General features: G+C 43.1%; 2 protein-coding genes across 4 annotated transcripts in view; both read right to left on the bottom strand.

Annotated features, from left to right (window-relative positions):
• JAKMIP2 (janus kinase and microtubule interacting protein 2) overlaps nucleotides 1-9257 on the bottom strand; it is a 46337-nt gene extending 37080 nt beyond the window's left edge. For all 3 annotated transcript variants that reach the window (XM_032124757.1, XM_032124758.1, XM_032124759.1), the window contains exon 1: nucleotides 9114-9257. The gene's annotated coding sequence lies outside the window, so the exon portion shown is untranslated. The remainder of the gene's footprint in view (nucleotides 1-9113) is intronic.
• A 1088-nt stretch (nucleotides 9258-10345) lies between these two features.
• Nucleotides 10346-19318, bottom strand: CDC23 (cell division cycle 23). Its single transcript, XM_032125171.1, has 16 exons — nucleotides 19166-19318; nucleotides 18607-18679; nucleotides 17579-17716; nucleotides 17274-17316; nucleotides 16808-16913; nucleotides 16590-16722; nucleotides 15453-15630; nucleotides 15266-15363; nucleotides 14963-15044; nucleotides 14234-14387; nucleotides 13979-14098; nucleotides 13543-13618; nucleotides 13205-13266; nucleotides 12266-12344; nucleotides 12047-12166; nucleotides 10346-11172 (listed from the first exon to the last, which is right to left on the bottom strand). Exons 1-16 carry the CDS (start codon nucleotides 19294-19296, stop codon nucleotides 11002-11004), a joined length of 1764 nt encoding a protein of 587 aa, XP_031981062.1. The 5' UTR covers nucleotides 19297-19318; the 3' UTR covers nucleotides 10346-11001.
• Nucleotides 19319-19943: the final 625 nt, after the last annotated feature.

Raw genomic sequence — 19943 nt, 5'->3', positions numbered from 1 at the left:
TCACTGTCTCCTCCAAAATCTGCAGTCCCAGCAGGAAGTTTCTGGGAATAACATAGCACCTAAAGTATTAGGGAGGGACTATCAGAAATTTTTGAATTGTCTCATCTGTGTGATCATTTACGTTCTAAAGAGGAACCTGCCACATGGGCAAATAATTTTATTGCCAATGAACAAGGTGTATATAGCTAAAATTGCAATTAAAAGAAAGGGGCTTTTATTCTTCTTGCCCATTATAAGTATTTGAGGGTGCAATAACAGAAGCAGCCTCCATATGCCTCCATATGAGCTCACACCAAGGGTCATACTTAATTTCAGTTATAATTTTCTGCTTTCTGAGGGCAAGAGCAGACAGAAACCCTAACTCATACGTGTGTTCCTCCCAACACCTTGCTCTCAGACACTTGGCTCTGCTCAAGGAGTGGCTCCACTGTGAAGTGGATTTAGCTATGTGAACAAGCAAAAACTCTGATCTAAACCTGCTCTTCTCTGGGTCCAGAGCCAGCATTTCAGCTCTTGCCAAGATAACAATTAACACGCTAATTTGGAACCCCACCGACCCAATTCTCCATCAGAAAAGGCTAGGTAACCCTAACATGAGGGTGGGTTCCAAATCACAACTGCTAATCCAAGCACCTTGGGTCTAGATCACAATCCTGGACTCTAGAACCAGAACTTCAGAACATGACAAGCACGATGCAAGTATCACGTGAAGCTTTTTCATCCTTGGCAAATCCTCATGACCTTTCTGTGCTTCACCATCTCTGCCAACAATCTGCAACAATTCTGAGAGAGGCATTTTCTACTCCCACAAAATGGTGACAATCCCTTGGAACTAGAGGAGCAGTTCCGGTGCTTATGTGCTGGAAATTTCATCCCAGTTGCCAGACTGGATTCATGCTTGTTCATTGATCCAGTCTGAAGCAATACTTTAACGAAATAATATTTCCACATAAGCTAATTCTCATCACTGCACCAGCTCTGCTAGCTACAAGGGGAACGCTGGCCATACACACCTCCCTACGTCTCCAAAACCTGTCTCATTTGTCTAGTGGGATTTGAATGAATCCTAAATTAAGTCTTTGCTTTGGCTTTTATGTACCAGGTTTCATCTATGTTTTGCCTTTTTTCAGAATAAAATTCAAGCCCTAATTATTGCATACCATCCTGTATATGTTATGCCATTTAACAAAATACATAATTAATGAAAACATTATTTTACCATTGCATGATAATTCAGCATGCCAACATCAACCCAAAAACTCAGCTCAGACTCGATAAACAGCTCTTCAGGACAAATTCTAAACACCCTCTGATTTTGACTGCACAAAAATCACTGTACTGTAGTTAGATTTCTAAGCAATACCATAATAATTTTCAGGAATATTAAAATACCTTCCAAACTGAGCTCGCAATAGCCCTTGGATATGGGGCTCTACGTAAGGAATACAGGATGAATCTGGTGCTGCTAGGCTGCTCATGCTAAAATTACCATTGGCCCTGGCTCTAAAACATGAACCAAAAAAAACCCTGTGCAAGTAGCTGGCGACTCCATGGAAACAGTAAAAAGGGGACAGAAGCATTATTGTTACCCGCAGCAAAGCTAAGCAGATTTGTTAAAACAATATTCTAGTATTCTATGGCTAAAATACCATCTGTCTCTTTCTCATACAGTTATTTTCTTGAAGATGGCATAACACAATGCACACTGAGAACACTATCAGTGAAAAAGAAAATCCTGTCCTACCCCAAAAGGAAATGGACATTTTCCAGAATCGGTACTTTTCAGCATAAGATGCAAATGGATACTGAATGGAGACTCTACTTAAGAATGGCAGGATTGTCAGAACAAGGACAAGCTTCATCAACCTGCCCAGCTCACTGCAAGATGGGGGCCTAACAAAACATTTCAGTGGTTTTGTACTTTGTGCATTATTTCATGCAAGTAGATCACACTCAACCACCAGACAACACACACCACCTGGAAGAGAAACACTGCAATTCATGGAGTTTATAGTATCAGGCTCTCCTTTATTTGATTTTAACAACCCAACAAAACCCTCTTTTATTTAACTGAAATGCATATAAACAAGAAAACAACAGTGAGAGAAAGTTCATGCCCCAGATCCTTCTCCTGAAAATCCTTCCTTTTCCTTCTAAGGCCGTATGAATGATCACCTCTTGTCTTACAGATACCAGAGGAAGCTATCTTACATTCACTACTAAAAATTGTCAGATATTTAAGTAATTTCTCTACTTAAAGCAGTAAGGTTAACTTTGGAAGTTTTTGCCATTTTTAGCTCAGCTCTTGATACAGCCAATAAACGCAGACATTGGTTTCAGAACAGATCAGAAAAGAATCAGCACTCTGGCCTCCCACATTAACTTTTAACAACACAGGTCTCTATAATGAACTGTTTTCTTTTTTGAATACCTTGCTTCCAACCAGATTACTACCTTTTCGCAGTTTCTTATTAGCCTGCAGTTCAAGATAGTTTCAAAAAATGTATTTTTCTTCTCCCACTCTACTGCCATTAATGCCTTAAAGAACCTCATGTACACATTGCTAATTTCCCATATACGGTATCCCTCTTGCCTTTTCCTTCCATTTTCTGTGAAAAGAATATGAATGTTCCCATTACCGGGGAAGTTCAGCAAAAACTAAGCAAACAGTTTGTCTCTTCACATTAGCTTTCCATCAGAAATGAAAACACATATTTTACATTAGTCATTTCTATACATCTTTTAGAGTCAAAATATCTCTAAAAATAAAAACATTACCAGCAATGTTTTTTTCTCATCTGTGAATTGTTGTGGATCTTACCCTTCTATCATATGGGGGAAGATAGGTTCCTTTGTCATCCCTAGAGTTTGTGAACTCTTTAAGAATGGTCTGAAACAACAGAAATTTTTTCCACCAGTGGCATTGCTCAGCTAAGAAACAAGTACCCATCATGCCTTGCCCATGTTTTCCAACAAAACAAACCAAATGAAAATGTACCATGTAACACCACACATGCTGACTTAAGTAGCTCTGCTCACAATGGGAAGAACAGAACTTGACAAACAACTAGAATAAAGTGAAACTCATGTTACATGTAGAATTTATCCTTACCATTTACTATTTAAAATGTAACCCTGAAAACTTACAGGATGATATTTAGCTGAACTGTGCTGCTTTAAAATGGAAGCACCAGCTTCCATTTGTATGATAATGACCAGGGCAGCAGTATTCTCCTCCCATATAAGGAGGTGATGAGCTGGATTCTCAGCTGGAAAAGGTGTAAGCGTGAAACACCACCCATTAGATCCAGCTGAGATGCTGGTTCATACATGATGTGACAAAGCACAAAAAAAAATTAAAGAGATTTCACTTACAAGACATTCAGGATACTGTCTTGAACATGAAGATTTTCATTAAGGCTGAAACCAGAAAAATATTTTAAGGTAATTTCAGAGAGATTTGAATAAGCATTAAGCTACTGCATATAATTTCAAATAAATTTCCAAGGATAATGCTGAAATCCTCATTGAGTTCACCTAACGCAGGATACCATGCAAGTCACGGACACCCACTGCATGTTCAAAGAAAACAGCAACATGTAGGTCATGTTGTAATCCACAAAAAACAGTGACATAATGCAGAAGGGATCTGCAAGCACACAGCCTTGCTGGAGACACCGCTGGGGCAGTGATCCAACCACAGTGAAGGAACAGATGTTTGTCAGCTATCCACTGTCCCTCTGAAACACGTACTGGACACACGCTAAACTTACAGGTTTGTTCTTGAAAGTGCTTCCAAATTAATTATGCAGTCTTCCCTTAGTTATAAGCTACCAAATAGTAACCAGCACAACTGTTCTTTCAGATGCAAATAATCCAATCTTTTTCCAGTGCAACAGTCCCCACGTACTCTTTGTTCACCTAAGACTGATTGTAACAGATCACAATTTCCTGTCAGAGAGGGGACACAAAACAGGGATATTATTAAGGGCTGTATTAAATAAAGCAGATTCTCAAAAAATGACTGCATTTCATTTTGTTCCTCATCAATGCACAGAGATGGAACACAGCAACTTACAGAACCTTAAATATTAAGTACAAATAAATACAGTGAAAAAAATCCCCAAGGACTTACCTACAAAACACAGAACTTAAAACAAAAATCACATTCATGTTCATGAAAATCTAAGTGTATATTATGTATTAACACAATTTTAAGCCTTTTTAAAATTTTTGTACACCAAGCCTACCCCAAATACATGCCAAACAGTACAGTATTGATTCTAATTACTTTCTATCACTTGTAACATTAAGAGTTCCTAGGATTTTGCTTACATTATAGAAATGAAAAATTGAAAGTATTTCTACACCCATTAAAAAAAATCAGCTTAGTGACTATTAGCAAACTAGTGCACATACAGGGGGGAAAAAAAAAAATCGAGAAGCCCCAACTTCAACATTTCTCCCAATTTTATTTGCTCACTCATTACTGGTTACCCTAAACTACCTGAGACCTCAATGCAATTTTCAACAACAGTTTCTTCTTCTTTTCAGTTTTAATTTCCATGTTATTTAGGCCTTTTGTTTACAGTCCATGCAATGTAAGGTTTAACAAGTCTTTCCCTTAAACACTTTAAGGAATAATATAATACACAATTTCAAAACATTCAACTAATAGCTTGAGAAATGGAGTACAGGGGTGAAGATATTACCTCCTGGACGGAGATGGAAGGAATGCATAAAATGAAAAAATGAGACAACATGCATTTTAGCATCAGATGTTTAATTAATTCAAATAGTTCATTATTTTTTATAAAATAATCTGAGATGCTGTTATACTTTGCATTATCATTTTTAACATAAAAGAAGATCTGGCATACCATACCAGCTCTTCTAGCCTAACCATTTTCTCAGGTACATCAGTCTGCTTTATTATTCATTAGAGTACATTTCATCCAAAGTTAGAAATGGAATAGTAGTCTATCCAGTCTTCACTTGCATTCTTATTTGTTGGTATTTGTTAAACTGTTAACTAATAAGGTTTCATTGTGCAGCTGTGCACTAAAATGAGTGCTGCATTTGTGTGCCTCTTTCTTGTGTAATGCTGCTGTGTGGACGGTCACATATATCAGTTCACTTTGCTTCTCTTCCGACCACTGCTGATGCAGACTGTTCAACTGTTCAGGGAAATGTGATGTCCAAATATGATCTTCCAGAGAAAGTGCAGATCCTAAAGTTTCCAGGATGCGTGACGGTTTCTCAGCAACCCACCAGTGATCCAAATGCACAGCAAGCAAAGCATACAGCATCATCAGTTCTAGTGAGAAGAACTGAAAGCCTGTGTTCCTGAAAATACATGCATGTATTATTTTTCAAGTTCCTCATTGGATGTTTTGGAGTCCAAACTGCAGACTCTGATCCACACTGTTCTGCCATCTCCAAAGAAGCTGTGTTTATGCTCATTTGACCTGACAGCATTCAGTGTGGCCACACCATAAAGCTTTCTCATGTTTTTTTCCAGCATGCTGTTGAATTTTCTATTTAGAGCTCTACCTCCTGGAGCAAAGATTTCTAGTCCTCTTATTTTAAAGAAGAAATTCAAATAGACCTTAAAGATACAGAAACTACAAGTACTAACAAAATTACATTTTTCTACCCTCGTGGATTCTGGATTTTGAGAGCTGATGACAGAGAACTGCTCAGATGCTTTGCACAGACCTAAAAAGAGAAGACAGCAGAGAATCCATCCCTGAAGATGGGAAGATAAATTTGTTATAATCTGATCAAGACCTGACCTTGAAAGGATATAGATTTATAGAGGAACTTTGAAGATGTTACCTGCTTGGAATTTAAGTAAGCTATTGATTTAGAAACACATAATACAAACACGTAATTATAAATTCAAGTAAATAACATTAACATAAATATTTTAAAAATTGGTTTTTAAAACAAAAACATTCGGTTTGCAGTCTTGTAGTACAAATATTGCATTGCCATGCACTAAGATTAAAGAGAAATCTGATAGAACCTAGAAGATACAACATCACTGGAAAGTGACTCAAAATTTGGGCATCTGGTAAGGACTATTTTGCTGCCTCATGACTTCACAAAGCCAATAGAAAGCAAAATATTTACCACTATTAAAAATTACCATGACTGAGTAGTGAAAGCATCTTCGGCCTCACACAGTTTGGTTAAAAAAGAAGAGGGGAAAACCCTGGAAGTTATCATTAACAAACAACTTGGATTTTAACTGCTCAAGCTACATCTGAGTTATACCAGCCTTACAACAGTAGAATCCATCACCACACCTTTGTTACAGTTTGAGGACGAGTTTCGTAACTTTCTAAACCACAATATCAACTATTAAATGAATGGATATCAACATTGAAAATTATTCTGGGCATCATTCCACGGTTACATTTCACAGCATTTTCCTGGCTTGAATACCCTGAGGTCATTTATCCTTTGTAATGACAGAGAACTTATGCAGCATCTTTCCAGCTACATTGAAGTCTTGATAGTAAAAGTCTACCAGAACCCAGCATACATTTACAAATTAAAATAGCCAATCACCTCCTTAAAACACAACCATACATAGCCATACATACATAAGCTCCACCTTATGTTCAATTCTTAATGTGCAGGATACCGAAGTTCTTATTCAGAAGATTATTTAGCCGGGAATGGCTTCTGAAAGCAGAGGGATTATCAGAAGCCACTGAAAGGTGACAGGTGCAAGGTTCTCATAAGGGAGGCTGAGTCAATGCATTAGCAATATCACAGAGCCTGAAATTATGCTTGGAGAGGACACTGGAAATACCTGGCTCAAAATTATCTACAAGACGAGAGCCACATTTCTCTACCTTAGGCACTACCAGAACAGTCAGTCAGAGAGCAGGAAGTCAGAAAGGTTGCAGTATCTGTCACTGACAGCCTACTCCTTTCTGCTAGGAGTTCTGCTGACAAGCAGGGAATTCCAGCAGACCACCAAGTTGCCACAGTTCTGGGAAACTGACAAAAGCAAAGGGGTAATCCATCAGTAGCCCCTGGCAGCCACCTCCACTGGGGGACTCCTATGGAAACCCCAGCAAAAACTTTCTAGCCTTTCCTCCCTGAGGCTTCTCCTTGGGATTTTGCTTCCTGTGGAAGCAAAGGTGGAACTGGCTCCAATCACACAACTTGATCAGAATCACAGAATATCTCAAGTTGGAAGGGACCCATAAGAACCACTGAGTCCAACTCCCTGCTTCTCACAGGACCATTTAATACTAAACCACATGACTAAGAGCATCATTCAGATGATATCATTCTGATCATTCTGATAAGCTTAGTGCCCTGAGCACTCCCCTGGAAAGTCTGTTCCAGTACCCAACCACCCTCTCAGTGAAGCAGCTTTTCCTACTGTCCTGTCTGAACCTCCCCTGATGAAGCTTCATTCCATTTCCTTGTGTTCTACTGCTGGTCAGCAGAGAGAGATCAGCACCTCCCCCTCTACTAACCCCCTTGAGGAAACTGTAGACTGTGATGGGGTCACCCCTCAGTCTTCTCTTCTCCACGATGAACAAAGCAAATGTCATCAGCTGCTCCACCTAAGCCTCATCTTCAAGGCCTTTCACCATCTTGGTCACCCTGCTCTGGACACACTCTCATAGTTTGAGGTCCTTCTTGTATCAAGGTGCCCATGGTATCTTTTGATTGACACAGAATTACTGATAAGAGTATTTGTGTCTTATGCCCTCTTCAACAATGACTGTCTCACCACTCCCAGTTTTCACCAAAATCGTACCCGCTCCTAGAAAACCTTTTAAAATCACCAGGTGTTTACCTCACTGAAGTACCTATCTGAGCCAGGTTGAGTGCCAGCACAGGCAGCATTTACAGCACAACAGGCCTGGGTTTGAAATTCCTATGCAGAGCAGTAGGCCAGATCAATAGAAACAAAACCTGAGTCAGAGCAGGAGCAATAACCTCACGTTATTTCCTGAAAAGGAACAAAACATTCTCCTGATGGGCTTTCCTGATGCTTAGACCACGCATGATACCTGCACCACGGCAGAATCTGACCCAGCAAATCAGAGACGTTGAGAAGGGGAGTCCAACATGTCACCTTACCGTGATGCACAGGACAGCATCAGAATGCAAATGTTTTTAAACATTTTTAAATGTTTTTTAATTTTAATGTTTTTTTTAAAATGCATCTCATATTTTTTTTCCTTACAAGAGATCAAATTAAATTTTTTAAATATATAAGTTACTATGTTCCCAACATGTAAGGTATGAGCAGCATCTTTTAAATATTTGCATTCACAGCAAAAAACAGAAACAGGCTGCAAATGGGTATTCAGTGCCGTAAGGTAGCTCAAATGTAGCATCTAGATCTGCCATAAGTGGCCAAAATGAAGCTGAGGGATGGCAATCCGGTAATTTAACCGTAAATTGCACACCGGTCCAAGAGGCAGGTTTCCTCTATCAGTGGCTGTGAAAAAAGCATGCACTGCACGTACAAAGAGATACATTCTGCGGGGTCTGTGTTTGCAAGACAGAATGTCTTCTCACATATAGACACGCCAGCCCTGAAAACTCAGGACACGTACAGGTGCAATTTTGAACAGTCTGCTGGGCAAAAAGCCTAGTGTACCGCCGTGGGAGCAGGGGAGCGGGCACAGATGCACCGCAAGTGGGAACGAGCGCAGGGAGCGCCTGCAGGGCCGCGCTGGCCTCGCTCCGCTCGGGCTCCGCCGCTGCGCCGCGGCCCAGCCCGGGCTCCGCCGATCGCCCCCAGCCCCGGAGCATCCCTTCCCTTCCCTGTCCCAGCCGCCGCACCCAGCGCGCCGCGCCCGCATCGGGCGGACAATGACCGGCGGGCACACAATGGTGTAGGGCCGGCGGGAGGCTAAGGTGGCTGCGGGCTGCGCCTGCCACACCTCTCCCGCCATCTCCTCTCCATCACCAGCGCCGGCTCCCGCTCGCGCTCCCCTCCCCTCCCGTTCATCACCTCCATCGCTTCCTCTCCCCCGCCGCGCCGCCACCCCAACCCCCCCGCAGCCGGCCGGTCATTGTTCTACCGCCGCGGGCACCGGGCGACCAGCCCGGCCGCCGCCGCCGCTCACCGTGCCGCCAGGGAAAGATGCCGAGCGGCGAGGGATGAGCACGGCGCATCCATCTTCCTGCCGCCGTGGCGGCTCCAGCGCCCGCACCGGCCCCACTGCCTCCTGCGCGCCGACGCTGAGGGCGGGCGCCCACTCCGCCGCCGCCCCGCGGCCGAGGCTGCGCTGCCGGTCCGGGGCTGCGGCAGCCCCGCCCGCCCCGCCGCAGCTGCGCGCCCGGCAGCACTGGCAGCGCCGCGGGGAGCGCGGGCCGAGCCGGCCGAGGAGTGCCCGCGGCGCCCCGGACCCCGCGGCTCCGGCAGGGCTCCCTGCCCGCGAGGGCTGACCAAGCCGGCCTCTGGGGGCGAAGGGCCGCAGCCCTCGGACCACAGCCAGGGTGACGCGAGGCGTCCGGAGCCCCCGAGGCCCCAGGCTGGAGCTTACCCCAGGCCTTGCAACTCTCGAGGGACACACCTCATCACTAGTTTCCCTCTGGACAGCAAGTCAATGGCCACAACATTTTGGAGCGTGACCTTCCTCACCCTGGGGTCCACCTATCCAATCCCTGTATTTCCAGCTTAGAGACAAGGACACTTGTGTGGAAGCACCAGTATCAAATGCTTAGCACAAGCCTAGGTAAATTATATGAGTCACTCTTCCCTTCTCCACCAGTGCTTTAACCCCTGGGCAGAGGGCCACCAAGTTCATCAAGCACAATTTGCCCCTAGTGACAACAATTTTACAAATGGTCTCATTGATATCCTCAGCTTTGCATGGAATAATTAGGAGAGTTCTTGAAAAATACATCAAGATCCAGTTTTACTGTTTAACACTATCTGCAGTAGAAATGGTTGTTGAATGGTTATTATGGAACATAAGACAGTTATTCCTAGAGATGCCCAGAACTAAGAACATGGGTTCCCTCTGCTCCATGCACACAATGCAAATGCATTGTGCAGAGGGCCCAGGGCTGTGACCCGCAGGTCTCTTGATGTGCCCACCTGTACAATTGGTCTTGTTAAACACAGGAAGCTATGGCCAAATGGGAAAAGGTTTTTAAAAAGCTTTGTCCTTGACTGAAGTCATGCCACAGACATAGGGATAAGTCTGTAAATGTATAGGGGTGAACAAGGACACTGATTCTGAAACAAAGGCATAATTCTCTTTTCACCTCAACAAAATGATCCATTATAGTTCATTTGACTCCATTTGCTACAGTACACATGAAAGCTGCACCATAAAGAAGTCCAAGGACAGTAACTTCACTTATGTTTTTAATTGTGCTATCCCAACTGCTTTTCTACTGAAAGCCGAAACTATCCATCACTTCTACAACAAGAACTCAGACAGCTGTCACCTGTAGCTACTTGGGACTCCTCTGACATTTGCCAATCCTTCAACATACCCATGGGATCTATATCTAAGCACCTATTCTACTGCTTTAGTGAAACATCTCCTGTGTAGTTCAAGACAAGCAAAAGTCATGTAGACGTAGGTAACAGTCTCTGATCAGGACAGCAGTGATACTACTAAGAGGTCATCCAAAGAAGTGCAGTAAAGACCAGAGGCAACTTGGCAGAATCAAACTTAAAATGTATTTTAATTCAAGCAGACAAGCTCTTCCCAATGCCTCAGTTGGGAGTAGTCCTGTGTAGTGGGACATGTCTGCCCTCTGACTGGAATGACTTGGTGAGAAGTAGAGCAGGTTCTCACATCTCAGCACAGGCACTTTCACATTAGGTGCCCCATTGCCTGTTGGGGCCCATCTGTCTTCAGCTGCGGACTCTGCTAACTCCTACCCTTCGTGTGAGGGCAACAACAAAAGGAGCAATTTCCCTAGAAAGAAGTAAGTGGTTGCACGTCCCATCTGCAATGTCACATCCAATGCACAAGTTAGAAGTATCAGAATTGTTCATGGTGTTACAGAAGACAGATTGAGAGGGGAAACACGACGTGTGGGAGTGTTGTTAGCAGACAAGGATGCAGGAAGGAAAAAGGGAGCAGCAACATCTGTGGATGATGTTTCTCCTTGGTTGCGAAGCTGTAAGATCTGCCGCAGAAGGGCCTTTCCTTCTTCTCTGGTCTGAAATTAATTCATAGAAAACAGAACAATACACCTATGAATGGATGGTTTCCGGGTTAAATTCAGTATGTAAGCAGTATAACTTAAAGTACTTCATCATTCTGTAAGGCTACAAGCTATAAAAGCCATTCTCAACTCTTTTTTTCTTCTGCTCCTTAAAAATGTTAAGGTAAGTCACTCTTTTAGTTTTAGTCTTTCCTCCTTTTACTCCCGATTGGTGTGTTTCTTGGATATTTCAGAGAATGGAACCATCAACCACTGAAGCTGTCTAAATATTCCAGCAAAAAGTAGATTGGGAAAACTTCAGTAAGTTGAATTCAGGTTGTAGAGAGCTCCAGACAGCTTCATCACAGGTAGGCCAAACATCCTGCACTCATGGCTAGTGTCTACCAGTAGGCTGAAATTAAGTATCTCAGACTACCCACTTACATAACATCACATAGTATGGAATTGCACAGAAAACTCCAGTACTATTATATTCGCTGCACTGTCTACACACAGAAGATGAGAAAAAAGAAGTTTTAGAAGTACCATCACTACACAGTGTGTGGGAGTTTGTGACCATTCAACTGCCTCCTCACCACCAAGATTTTTAACAGCCTTAAGACTGCCATGTGAAGCTTCAAATTCTTTTACTTAGTAAATACCAATGAGATATGGTTCAATTTAACTATCTACACCACATTCCATCACTTTTATCAACCATACTCAGCATGAGTGATCAGGTATACACAACAACCACCATTCAGGATGTGACCTGTATGGCAGACAGCCCTCATTCTTTCATAAAGGATTCCTTCTACTCTGAGCGGAGCCAAGATCAAGGTCATGGATCCCTTAAGAAAGAAGCACCGAAGACTGCACAACTACTCACGTCATTGAAGGCACAGCATTTCTGAGCACATGCTGAGGCTTCATCCCAAAGCTTACACTTGAAGTAGTACTGGGCCAGGTAACGGAATGCAGTGCTGACTTCCAGGTGCTCCACTACCTCCTGCAGTGAGTGGAGTAAAAAACACCATCTGTTAAGTGCCTTCCAAAGTAGTTCTACACCATGTTTACTTTTCCTTTTATTCCCAAGATACCATCTTACCCCACAGGAATAGATATCCTGAATGTATTTGATGTAGCACTGAGCTGCCTGTTCAGATTCATTTAGCTGTTCATGCAACCTAGAAAAGGAGAAAAAGTGGGTCACTGGAACAAGACTGCACTGTTGAAGACCTTCTTGGCCTATGAGAAACTACCTGCTCAACCTGACCTGGACTAAAGCCAGGTCCTTTCCTTCAGAATTTGCAGGACATGCAACATGTACTGCCCCTTGTGGAAAGAGATGATCCAGCTTGCATCCATGCTGACAAGACAGGGAGGCAGTCAGATAGTGACTTGACAGCTAGAAGCAGTGACAACCAAAGCAGGGACCTTTGTTTATTCTGTTGCATTTTAAACCTTTTAACAGACCTTTGTCATTCTACTTACTTGCTATTTCCTCCATTGCTCCTTCTTCCCCTGCTACAGCCCGAATTTATACAGCAGTTTTACTTTACACTTGCCCTTTTTTCCCCCCTTTGCTTTTCCCACTTTATATTACTTAACCCCCACCAAAAAAATTAGTGCTGATGTCACAGTATTCACGTTAGACCTTTTCCAATGTCACAGCTATATACTAGAGAGGAAAAATAAAATCAAACAATTTTGTACATCATCTACGGTCATGGGTTGTTTTTAAGTTGCATTACGACAAATACATTTGCTAGCACTGCCTGCTCAAATCACCTCAGGATTCAGAAGTCCTTTGCAACCCACATTATGCTATCATTCTCTCTAGTTATCCTGATGGAAACAAAGATAAAGCTGGACACCAACATTTGCAGTCACTACAGCCCTAAAGATACCATTTCTTACACAGCTCCAAAAGCTATACTACCTAGCAGTAATTCCACTTGTTTACATTCCATATTTTATCCTTAGATATCAAAGTGCGACTTGCATTTAACACAACCCTGACAGTTCAGTGAGGGTACATACTCACTTGGCGAGTTTCACAAGTGCCATTTTCTCCACATCTCCCACAGCATAAGCTCTCCAATAGCACTGTCAAGGAAGGAAGGTCAGTCAAGCATGCCACAGAAGTCACTCCAGCTCATGACTCCAGCATGCAAGTCAGAAACAACAAACTACAGAGCTTGTCAGCAAAAGGGGCAGGTATCTGTAGACAACTTCTTATTTATCAGCTCCTCCAGTTATATTGCACCAATGCTTCCCCAGTTGTAACTGCCAAAGAGTTTAGGCAGCACTAGCTACATAATTTTGCTGCAATTTCACCCAGTGTTCTGGGAGACACCTTAAGTCTTACACATCAATTCTCACCTTTTTAGCCTCCACCAACTGATTGAGTTTCTCATAGCATTCTCCTAGAGCAACCAGCATACGAGAATCATTTGGTCTGTAAAAGAGCAATTCTTAAGATAGTTTAATGGACTGCAGCTGATCTCAGGGTGAGGGGAAGGGCAGAAGCGGGGGGGTGGTCAAGGGAAAAAAATAATCTACACCTGGCAGTCTGTCATCCTTTTGCATAAAACATCACTCATACTCCTGACCAGTCATCCTCAATATTTAACTGACAAAGCCTTTGTTAACAGTTAACTAACACAACTAATAGGATTTGGAACAGTGAGACTGCACACATCGCAAAGCGTCGATGTTTTTTTCCTTACCCAACTTAGTTCTTGTATGTAAACTCCTTAGCCAGTAACAACCATGTCAGAACAAAGACCAATAAACATGGCTCCATTCTCAACTCTACCTGAGCTGGTGGGCCCGCCGGTAGTAGTAGAGACAGTAAAATGGCATTTTGAGGATTTCATAGGTTTGCCCCAAGCCATACCATGCTCTGTAGTCCCTTTTGTTCACCTCTATTGCATGCCTGTCAAAGAAAAGGAGATGAACTAGACACGAAGTCAGGATCAAAACCAAGACCAAGTCCAGCAAAACACTAAAAAAAAATAGAAGATAACTATTTCAGAAACAAACACCATTTTGTGCAGTACATGAGAGGTACCTATAAGCCTGGATAGCTGCAGATGTGTTCTTCATTTCCATATACTCATGTCCCATAAGTGTCCAGGCTCCTAGATAACGAGGATTCAATTTCAAGGCCCTCTGGAAATAGAGCGCTGCTTTTTCATGCTGGGAACGCAAGCTATAATAATTTCCTAAAACAAAAGTCATAATATTTAAATAAATTTTAAAAATCCACAACCAACCAACAAAAACCCCAACACCAATAGAGAAGTAGAAAAAAAGCATGTAAAGCATATTATCTACTACCCCCTAACAAATTATAAAGAGTCCTAATAAACAACTGATTCAAACCTCAAAATACCTAATTGCACTCTCTTCACCGGTGTTCTGGTTAATCCTTTTCCAGCTATATCAATCAATTGATGATTCCATCCCCTTGGAAGGTCATGATCTAACAAATTAATTTCCTGCTCCTGACACACAATTATTTCCATTGGAGTTTGAAGACTATAAAGGGATTTTCAGGTGCACGGGTCTCCTTTCTGCCCTGGTAGAACTACAGCAGCTCTTTCAGAGAGAAAGGAGGGAAAGGGGTACTCTGTTATTTAGCCTGATTTTCGGGCCGCCTGAATCCACATTCACCAAGTGGTGATTTTGAGTGCCTTGCTGGCTGATCACTTCCACAAGTGTTTCCAAGATTCCCTCACACAGCCTACAGACAGCAAAATAAGATGTAAAAATAACATGTAAAAGAACCAGCTCTCACCAATTACACAGCAGGTCTCAACACGGTACTTGTCTATTTCACAGAGATTATGAGCCAGGTAGCTCAACTCAGGCTTCATGCTCTAGTGGAACAAAAGATTAAAGTGATGAGAGAGAGAGAGCACATTATGTTCTGAAAGAAAACCTAAGCAATTAGCAATGCATACAGTGCATCTCTTCCATGGAGTTGAGAAGCAGAAAGCCTGTATTCAGAGAGGTTAGACAGGACCAGCTGCTTTGCCAGTGTTTAACATACCTCCAACAAACACCATCACTATGAACAGGCCACAGGAAGAGTGCTTACCCTTACATAGAGCAAGTTGGAGAAAGTGTCCATGTTTTCTATCCTGTAGGGATCTTGTTTCCTCAGCTCATTAAAGATGGACAAGGCTTTGTCAATATCTGAAGACAGAACAGCAGATGGGACACCAACAACTATAAACGCCAAGTTTGCATTAAGAGGGTCATTCCTACTACTTAACGTCACTGACCTCTTATATTGTGGTAAGCAACTGCAATCTGAGAGATGATGTAAGTGCTTTTGGAAAATCCTGCATCAATGAGACTCTGATACTTCTGCAGAGCTTCCTCTATCAGCTGCAGCTCTGTATAAATGTGTGCAAGAAAGAACTCTTTCATCCATGTATCTGGCAAGGACAGGAACTTCAACTAGCAAGAATCAAAGGAGAGGAGGAAGAGATGACAATCAGAAGTATTCTACAAGCTACATGTGGCAAAGAATCCATTATCTTCCCTCCCATGACTTAGCAGATGGTCTTGAGGTAGGAGGCCTTCCTGCAGTCGCTTTCTTAAACCCATTTGGTCAATCAGGGAAGAAATTGTCTTCAAATCTGACATCCCCCGGCTCCTGCTTCAGCCATTAAATTCAGAAGTCCTTTGAAAGACTGCACTTTCTTCCTACGCTTGAACATCAATATCATATCACTAATTTCAATTAACTGAGAAGACTCAATATAATAAAAAATGCACTTCTCTTTTTCAACAAATTGGTAATGGTCTCTTCTGTGTCACCTGTACTGTTTTAAATACTTCATCAGCCAGAATTTACTTTAGAATTCCAGGAGTGGACTCAAATTCCATGCAGAAAGAAGAATAATCTATTTTGGTTTTATATCTGAAGTTTGTTTCTTTGATACAATTCACCTCCTATGTGGCTTTGTATATTATCATTTCCGTTTTGAAAGTAGTGATTCTATATATCCTTTCAAGCTATCAAAAGTGCTCAATAACTGAGGAACTAGAACCAGATTAAGAAAAAATAAAAAAGGGAAGTCTCTTAGGAGGATCTCCTTCACGTGACAAGGTGATAACCCTGGTGACAACTACTTCCAAAATACATGAATTAGAAACTTCTTAAACCACTTTGTGGATGAATGATAAGAAATTAGCCCTGCCTGTATAAAGATTCTCAAGCGACAGTATGGCCAGCAGTCAAACATAAAGAGGATTTAACAACAAAATTTACAGTTTTGGATTGCCTTGCCTGACAGTGTCTCACAGAATAAAGCAGTGAGCAACATCAATCTTGTGGCAACAGAAACACTGGTTACTGAATCAGGCTAAACTCTGAGATTTGCTACCACATCTTGGTATCTCTAAAGTTTTACCATCTCTTTATCTGTAATCAAGTTGCAAAGTTCCAGCCAGGCTCCCCAATGCAAAGGCAGGACATGAGCAGCTTCAACAAACACATCTATTGCTTCTTTCACCAGGTCCAGCTTCCGCAGCACAACACCGTATCTGTCAAAAAAAGTATCAGGTCGACAAGAATCATGAAATTCTGTATATCCACACAAATATATAAAGAATACATGCAGACACTTACAGATAAAGGCCAAATCCATCCAGTTCCTGTGCCTTGTGTTTCTTGCTGAGCTCAACTCTCAATTCTCGTAAAGCTTCATTTTTCACTTGTCCTTTTTCCAGAGGTCCTACATGAAGAGAAAGTCACACAGCTAGCTTTCAATAAGGAGTCTCACCATAGCAATGCAAAGTCTAGGGTATATTCAGAATTATCCCTGACATGGCATGAAGGCTTCCCAGCCTGTGTTTATTTTCCCCATTTTAAAGAAAATTGCTCAGTCTGATCACCCAGTTTAAAAGAAGACCTAATAGGTGAAAAACTGTAACCTGTAATTAAGCCAATGAATCAAAAGAGAATGAAAGAAATCATGTTACACTATTATCCAAAAAATTGAGGAGAAAGCCATAAACCCAAGATGAGTTACATGAAGAGTCAACAGCGGAAGCTTCATTATATTGTCATGTGTTTCTTGACACCAGAGACTTACCCAAACTATCAACTGTCTCATCATCCTTCTTCTTTTCCCCTGACTGTGGAAAAGAGAGGAAATCCAAGATTACATTACAATAGTATATCTCCTATGTTTGCTGCAGCACTTGCAGCAGCATGAAAATTGAGTTTTCACAGACATCACAGTTCTGAAAAGAACAGCCCTATCTTTCCTTACCCCAACACAGAATTTGAACTTCAAGGTGGTCATTAGGAACAGAATAAGCAAAAAAATAAGATATGCCAGGGAGGGGTAGGAGGCAGAAGAGTTCAGTGCTAGGAGGCAACTTTTTTCTACCTTACCAGGTATCTGGAGTACATGTACAAGAAGTAAGCTTTCTGGCTCTTGCAGCCCCGTAAAAAGTAGGCAGCCCGGTCATATTCCTTGAGATCAAAGTAAGACTTGGCCAACGTGTAGGCATCCAGATCACGAGCATCCTCCTGCAGGGACACACAAGAGTTTTAAGACCTGAGCTCTGACACACTTTAGGAAAATCATGGTTACAAACATATCAATGAAACTGCTCCAAAAGCTAAAAATGTAGTTTATTCATCTTCAAACATGATTTGAGTACTATCTGAGAAGTTCCTCCACTCCCTCATAGGATCCGATTCTGCAGTTCTCAAATAACGAGTACGGACTATTTAGGAACATTTAAAATAAATGGTGAGATTCCAGAAACAAATTGTGGCAAGCTGCCAGAAGGCAAGACTTGGCTGTTCTATGAGTATGAAGGACCATAAACAAGAAACCTGCTCAGGAATTCCATGTAAAAGAATATTAATCTGCTAACATACAAGAGAACATTTCCTTGGTAATTATACCTTGAAATGCATTTATGACACGTTACACTTCTATAATACACCAGCACTGGCACATACCTATGAGCTCTACTATATTCCTACAGAGGTGGGGATGGAGACACAGCTTGTTTCTCTTGTGTCCTAAGGAGCACAAGTTCAATGGCATAATACACAATTAGTATTAAAATAAATTTTGACCTTTGTAAAGAAGAATAAAAATAAAGTAGCATGTGTGTGATTTCAAATTTGGCTTACAGAGCGCCTCATTTAGGACACAGCAACAGATAATGCTGTCATCCAGGAAAGCACATTCAGCTCTGTCACCCCATTGAACACACTATGGAAAGGAAGTTCCCAGCATTATGGCAGGAATGGCACTCAGCACAGATTCCCACCTGTGGGATTTGGGAGACTGCAATCGCATATTTTCCTCCATAGTTAAGATTAAACAGCCCACCCCCAAGAGCTGCAGCACCTTCTCCTAGAGCTCACAGCCACCTTCCCCCAAGCACAGCCTGGGCCCATACCTCGGTGAGCACGGGGGGAGGCGGCAGCTCGCTCAACGGCAGTGGCTCCAGGGCGAATGCAAGTTCAGCAGCCCTGAGGGAAAGAGAGCATTAGAATCATTGAATCATCAAGGTTGGAGGAGACCTGTAAGATCAAGTCCAACCGTCAGCCCAGTACTACCACTGTAATCCCTAAGACACATCACCTAGCGCCAGATGCAGACACCTCTTAAGCACCTCCATGGATTGTGACTCCACTACCTCCCTGGGAAACCTATTCCAGTGCCTGGCCACCTGAACAGCGGAAAAAAAAAGTTCTAATATCTTACTGAATCTCCCCAGTCTCAACTTAAGGCCATTTCCTCTGGTCCCCTCCCTGCAGGCACGGCAGAAGAGACCAACCCCCGCCTCACTGCAACCTCCTTTCAAGGAGTTGTAGAAAACGATGAGGTACACGCAAGCCTCCTGTTCCCGAGACTAAACAAACCTAGCTCCGTCCCGTCCTCCCTCCCGGCACAGAACATGTTTGCCCGGGGTCGGCCGAGCTGGGGCCCCGCCCGCTGTGCCCGGCCCCGCTCACCACTTCCCGCTGTGCTGCAGCCCGCGTTCGCGGCTCCGCTCTGCCACGCTCAGCAGCTGCTTCTTGATCTCCCGCAGATCCGAGAAGTCGCCGCCGCCCGCCGCCGCCACCATTGCCGCCGCCGCCGCCATCGCGCCAGCCCGGCCAATCACAGCCCCACACACTGTGTGCCCGCCCGCCGGTCCGGCCAATCATAGCCCCTCGCGTCGGGCCGACCAATCACAGCCCCACGCACTGCGTGCCCGCCCGCCGGTCCGGCCAATCATAGCCCCTCGCGTCGGCCCGACCAATCATAGCCCCACGCACTGCGCTCTCCCGCCCCTATACGGACTCCTCTCCTTGCCCGGGCGCGAGGGCTTCCGTGACTAATCGCAGGCGCGCGCCAGAGCTTTGCCGTCTGATTGGCCAGTTGTGGCGGGCACGCGCTCTCCCGGTGCGGGGGCTCAGTGCCTTGCGCTCGGGGCGCGGAGGCAGCGCCAGTGGCGTTGAGGTATCAGGACGTTCCGAGACCAAAACCACCAGGCTTTCTTATGTCTTCTTTAGTTCTTAGCTGGTATGGGAAATACTCATTATGTGCCACCCTGCCCTCAGGTTCTAGTTTTCAAGATCAGATGATTGTTTCTTAAGGAGGTATTTCAGTTTGCCTCTGTATTGCTAACACCTCCTCACTTAGTATAATTTCAAAATTTTTACTATAATTTAAAAACATTGAGTAGAATCAATCGGTGTCTGATTCTAACAGTACAGAAATTAAAGTACTTGTTTAGGGATGACCGTG

The sequence above is a fragment of the Corvus moneduloides genome, chromosome 15 (assembly GCF_009650955.1).
Source record: "Corvus moneduloides isolate bCorMon1 chromosome 15, bCorMon1.pri, whole genome shotgun sequence".
Lineage (NCBI taxonomy): Eukaryota > Metazoa > Chordata > Aves > Passeriformes > Corvidae > Corvus > Corvus moneduloides.
Note: the sequence above shows the minus strand (reverse complement) of the source record. Positions and strands in the feature narration are given on the sequence as shown.

Coding starts and splice junctions, on each gene's coding strand:
- CDC23 (XM_032125171.1), bottom strand. CDS start 19,296: ATGGCGGCGGCGGCGGCAATGGTGGCGGCGGCGGGCGGCGGCGACTTC. Junction 12,167..12,265: donor AGGATATCTATTCCTGTGGG/GTAAGATGGTAT, acceptor CACTCACTGCAG/GAGGTAGTGGAGCACCTGGA. Junction 11,173..12,046: donor AATGCTGTGCCTTCAATGAC/GTGAGTAGTTGT, acceptor AATTAATTTCAG/ACCAGAGAAGAAGGAAAGGC.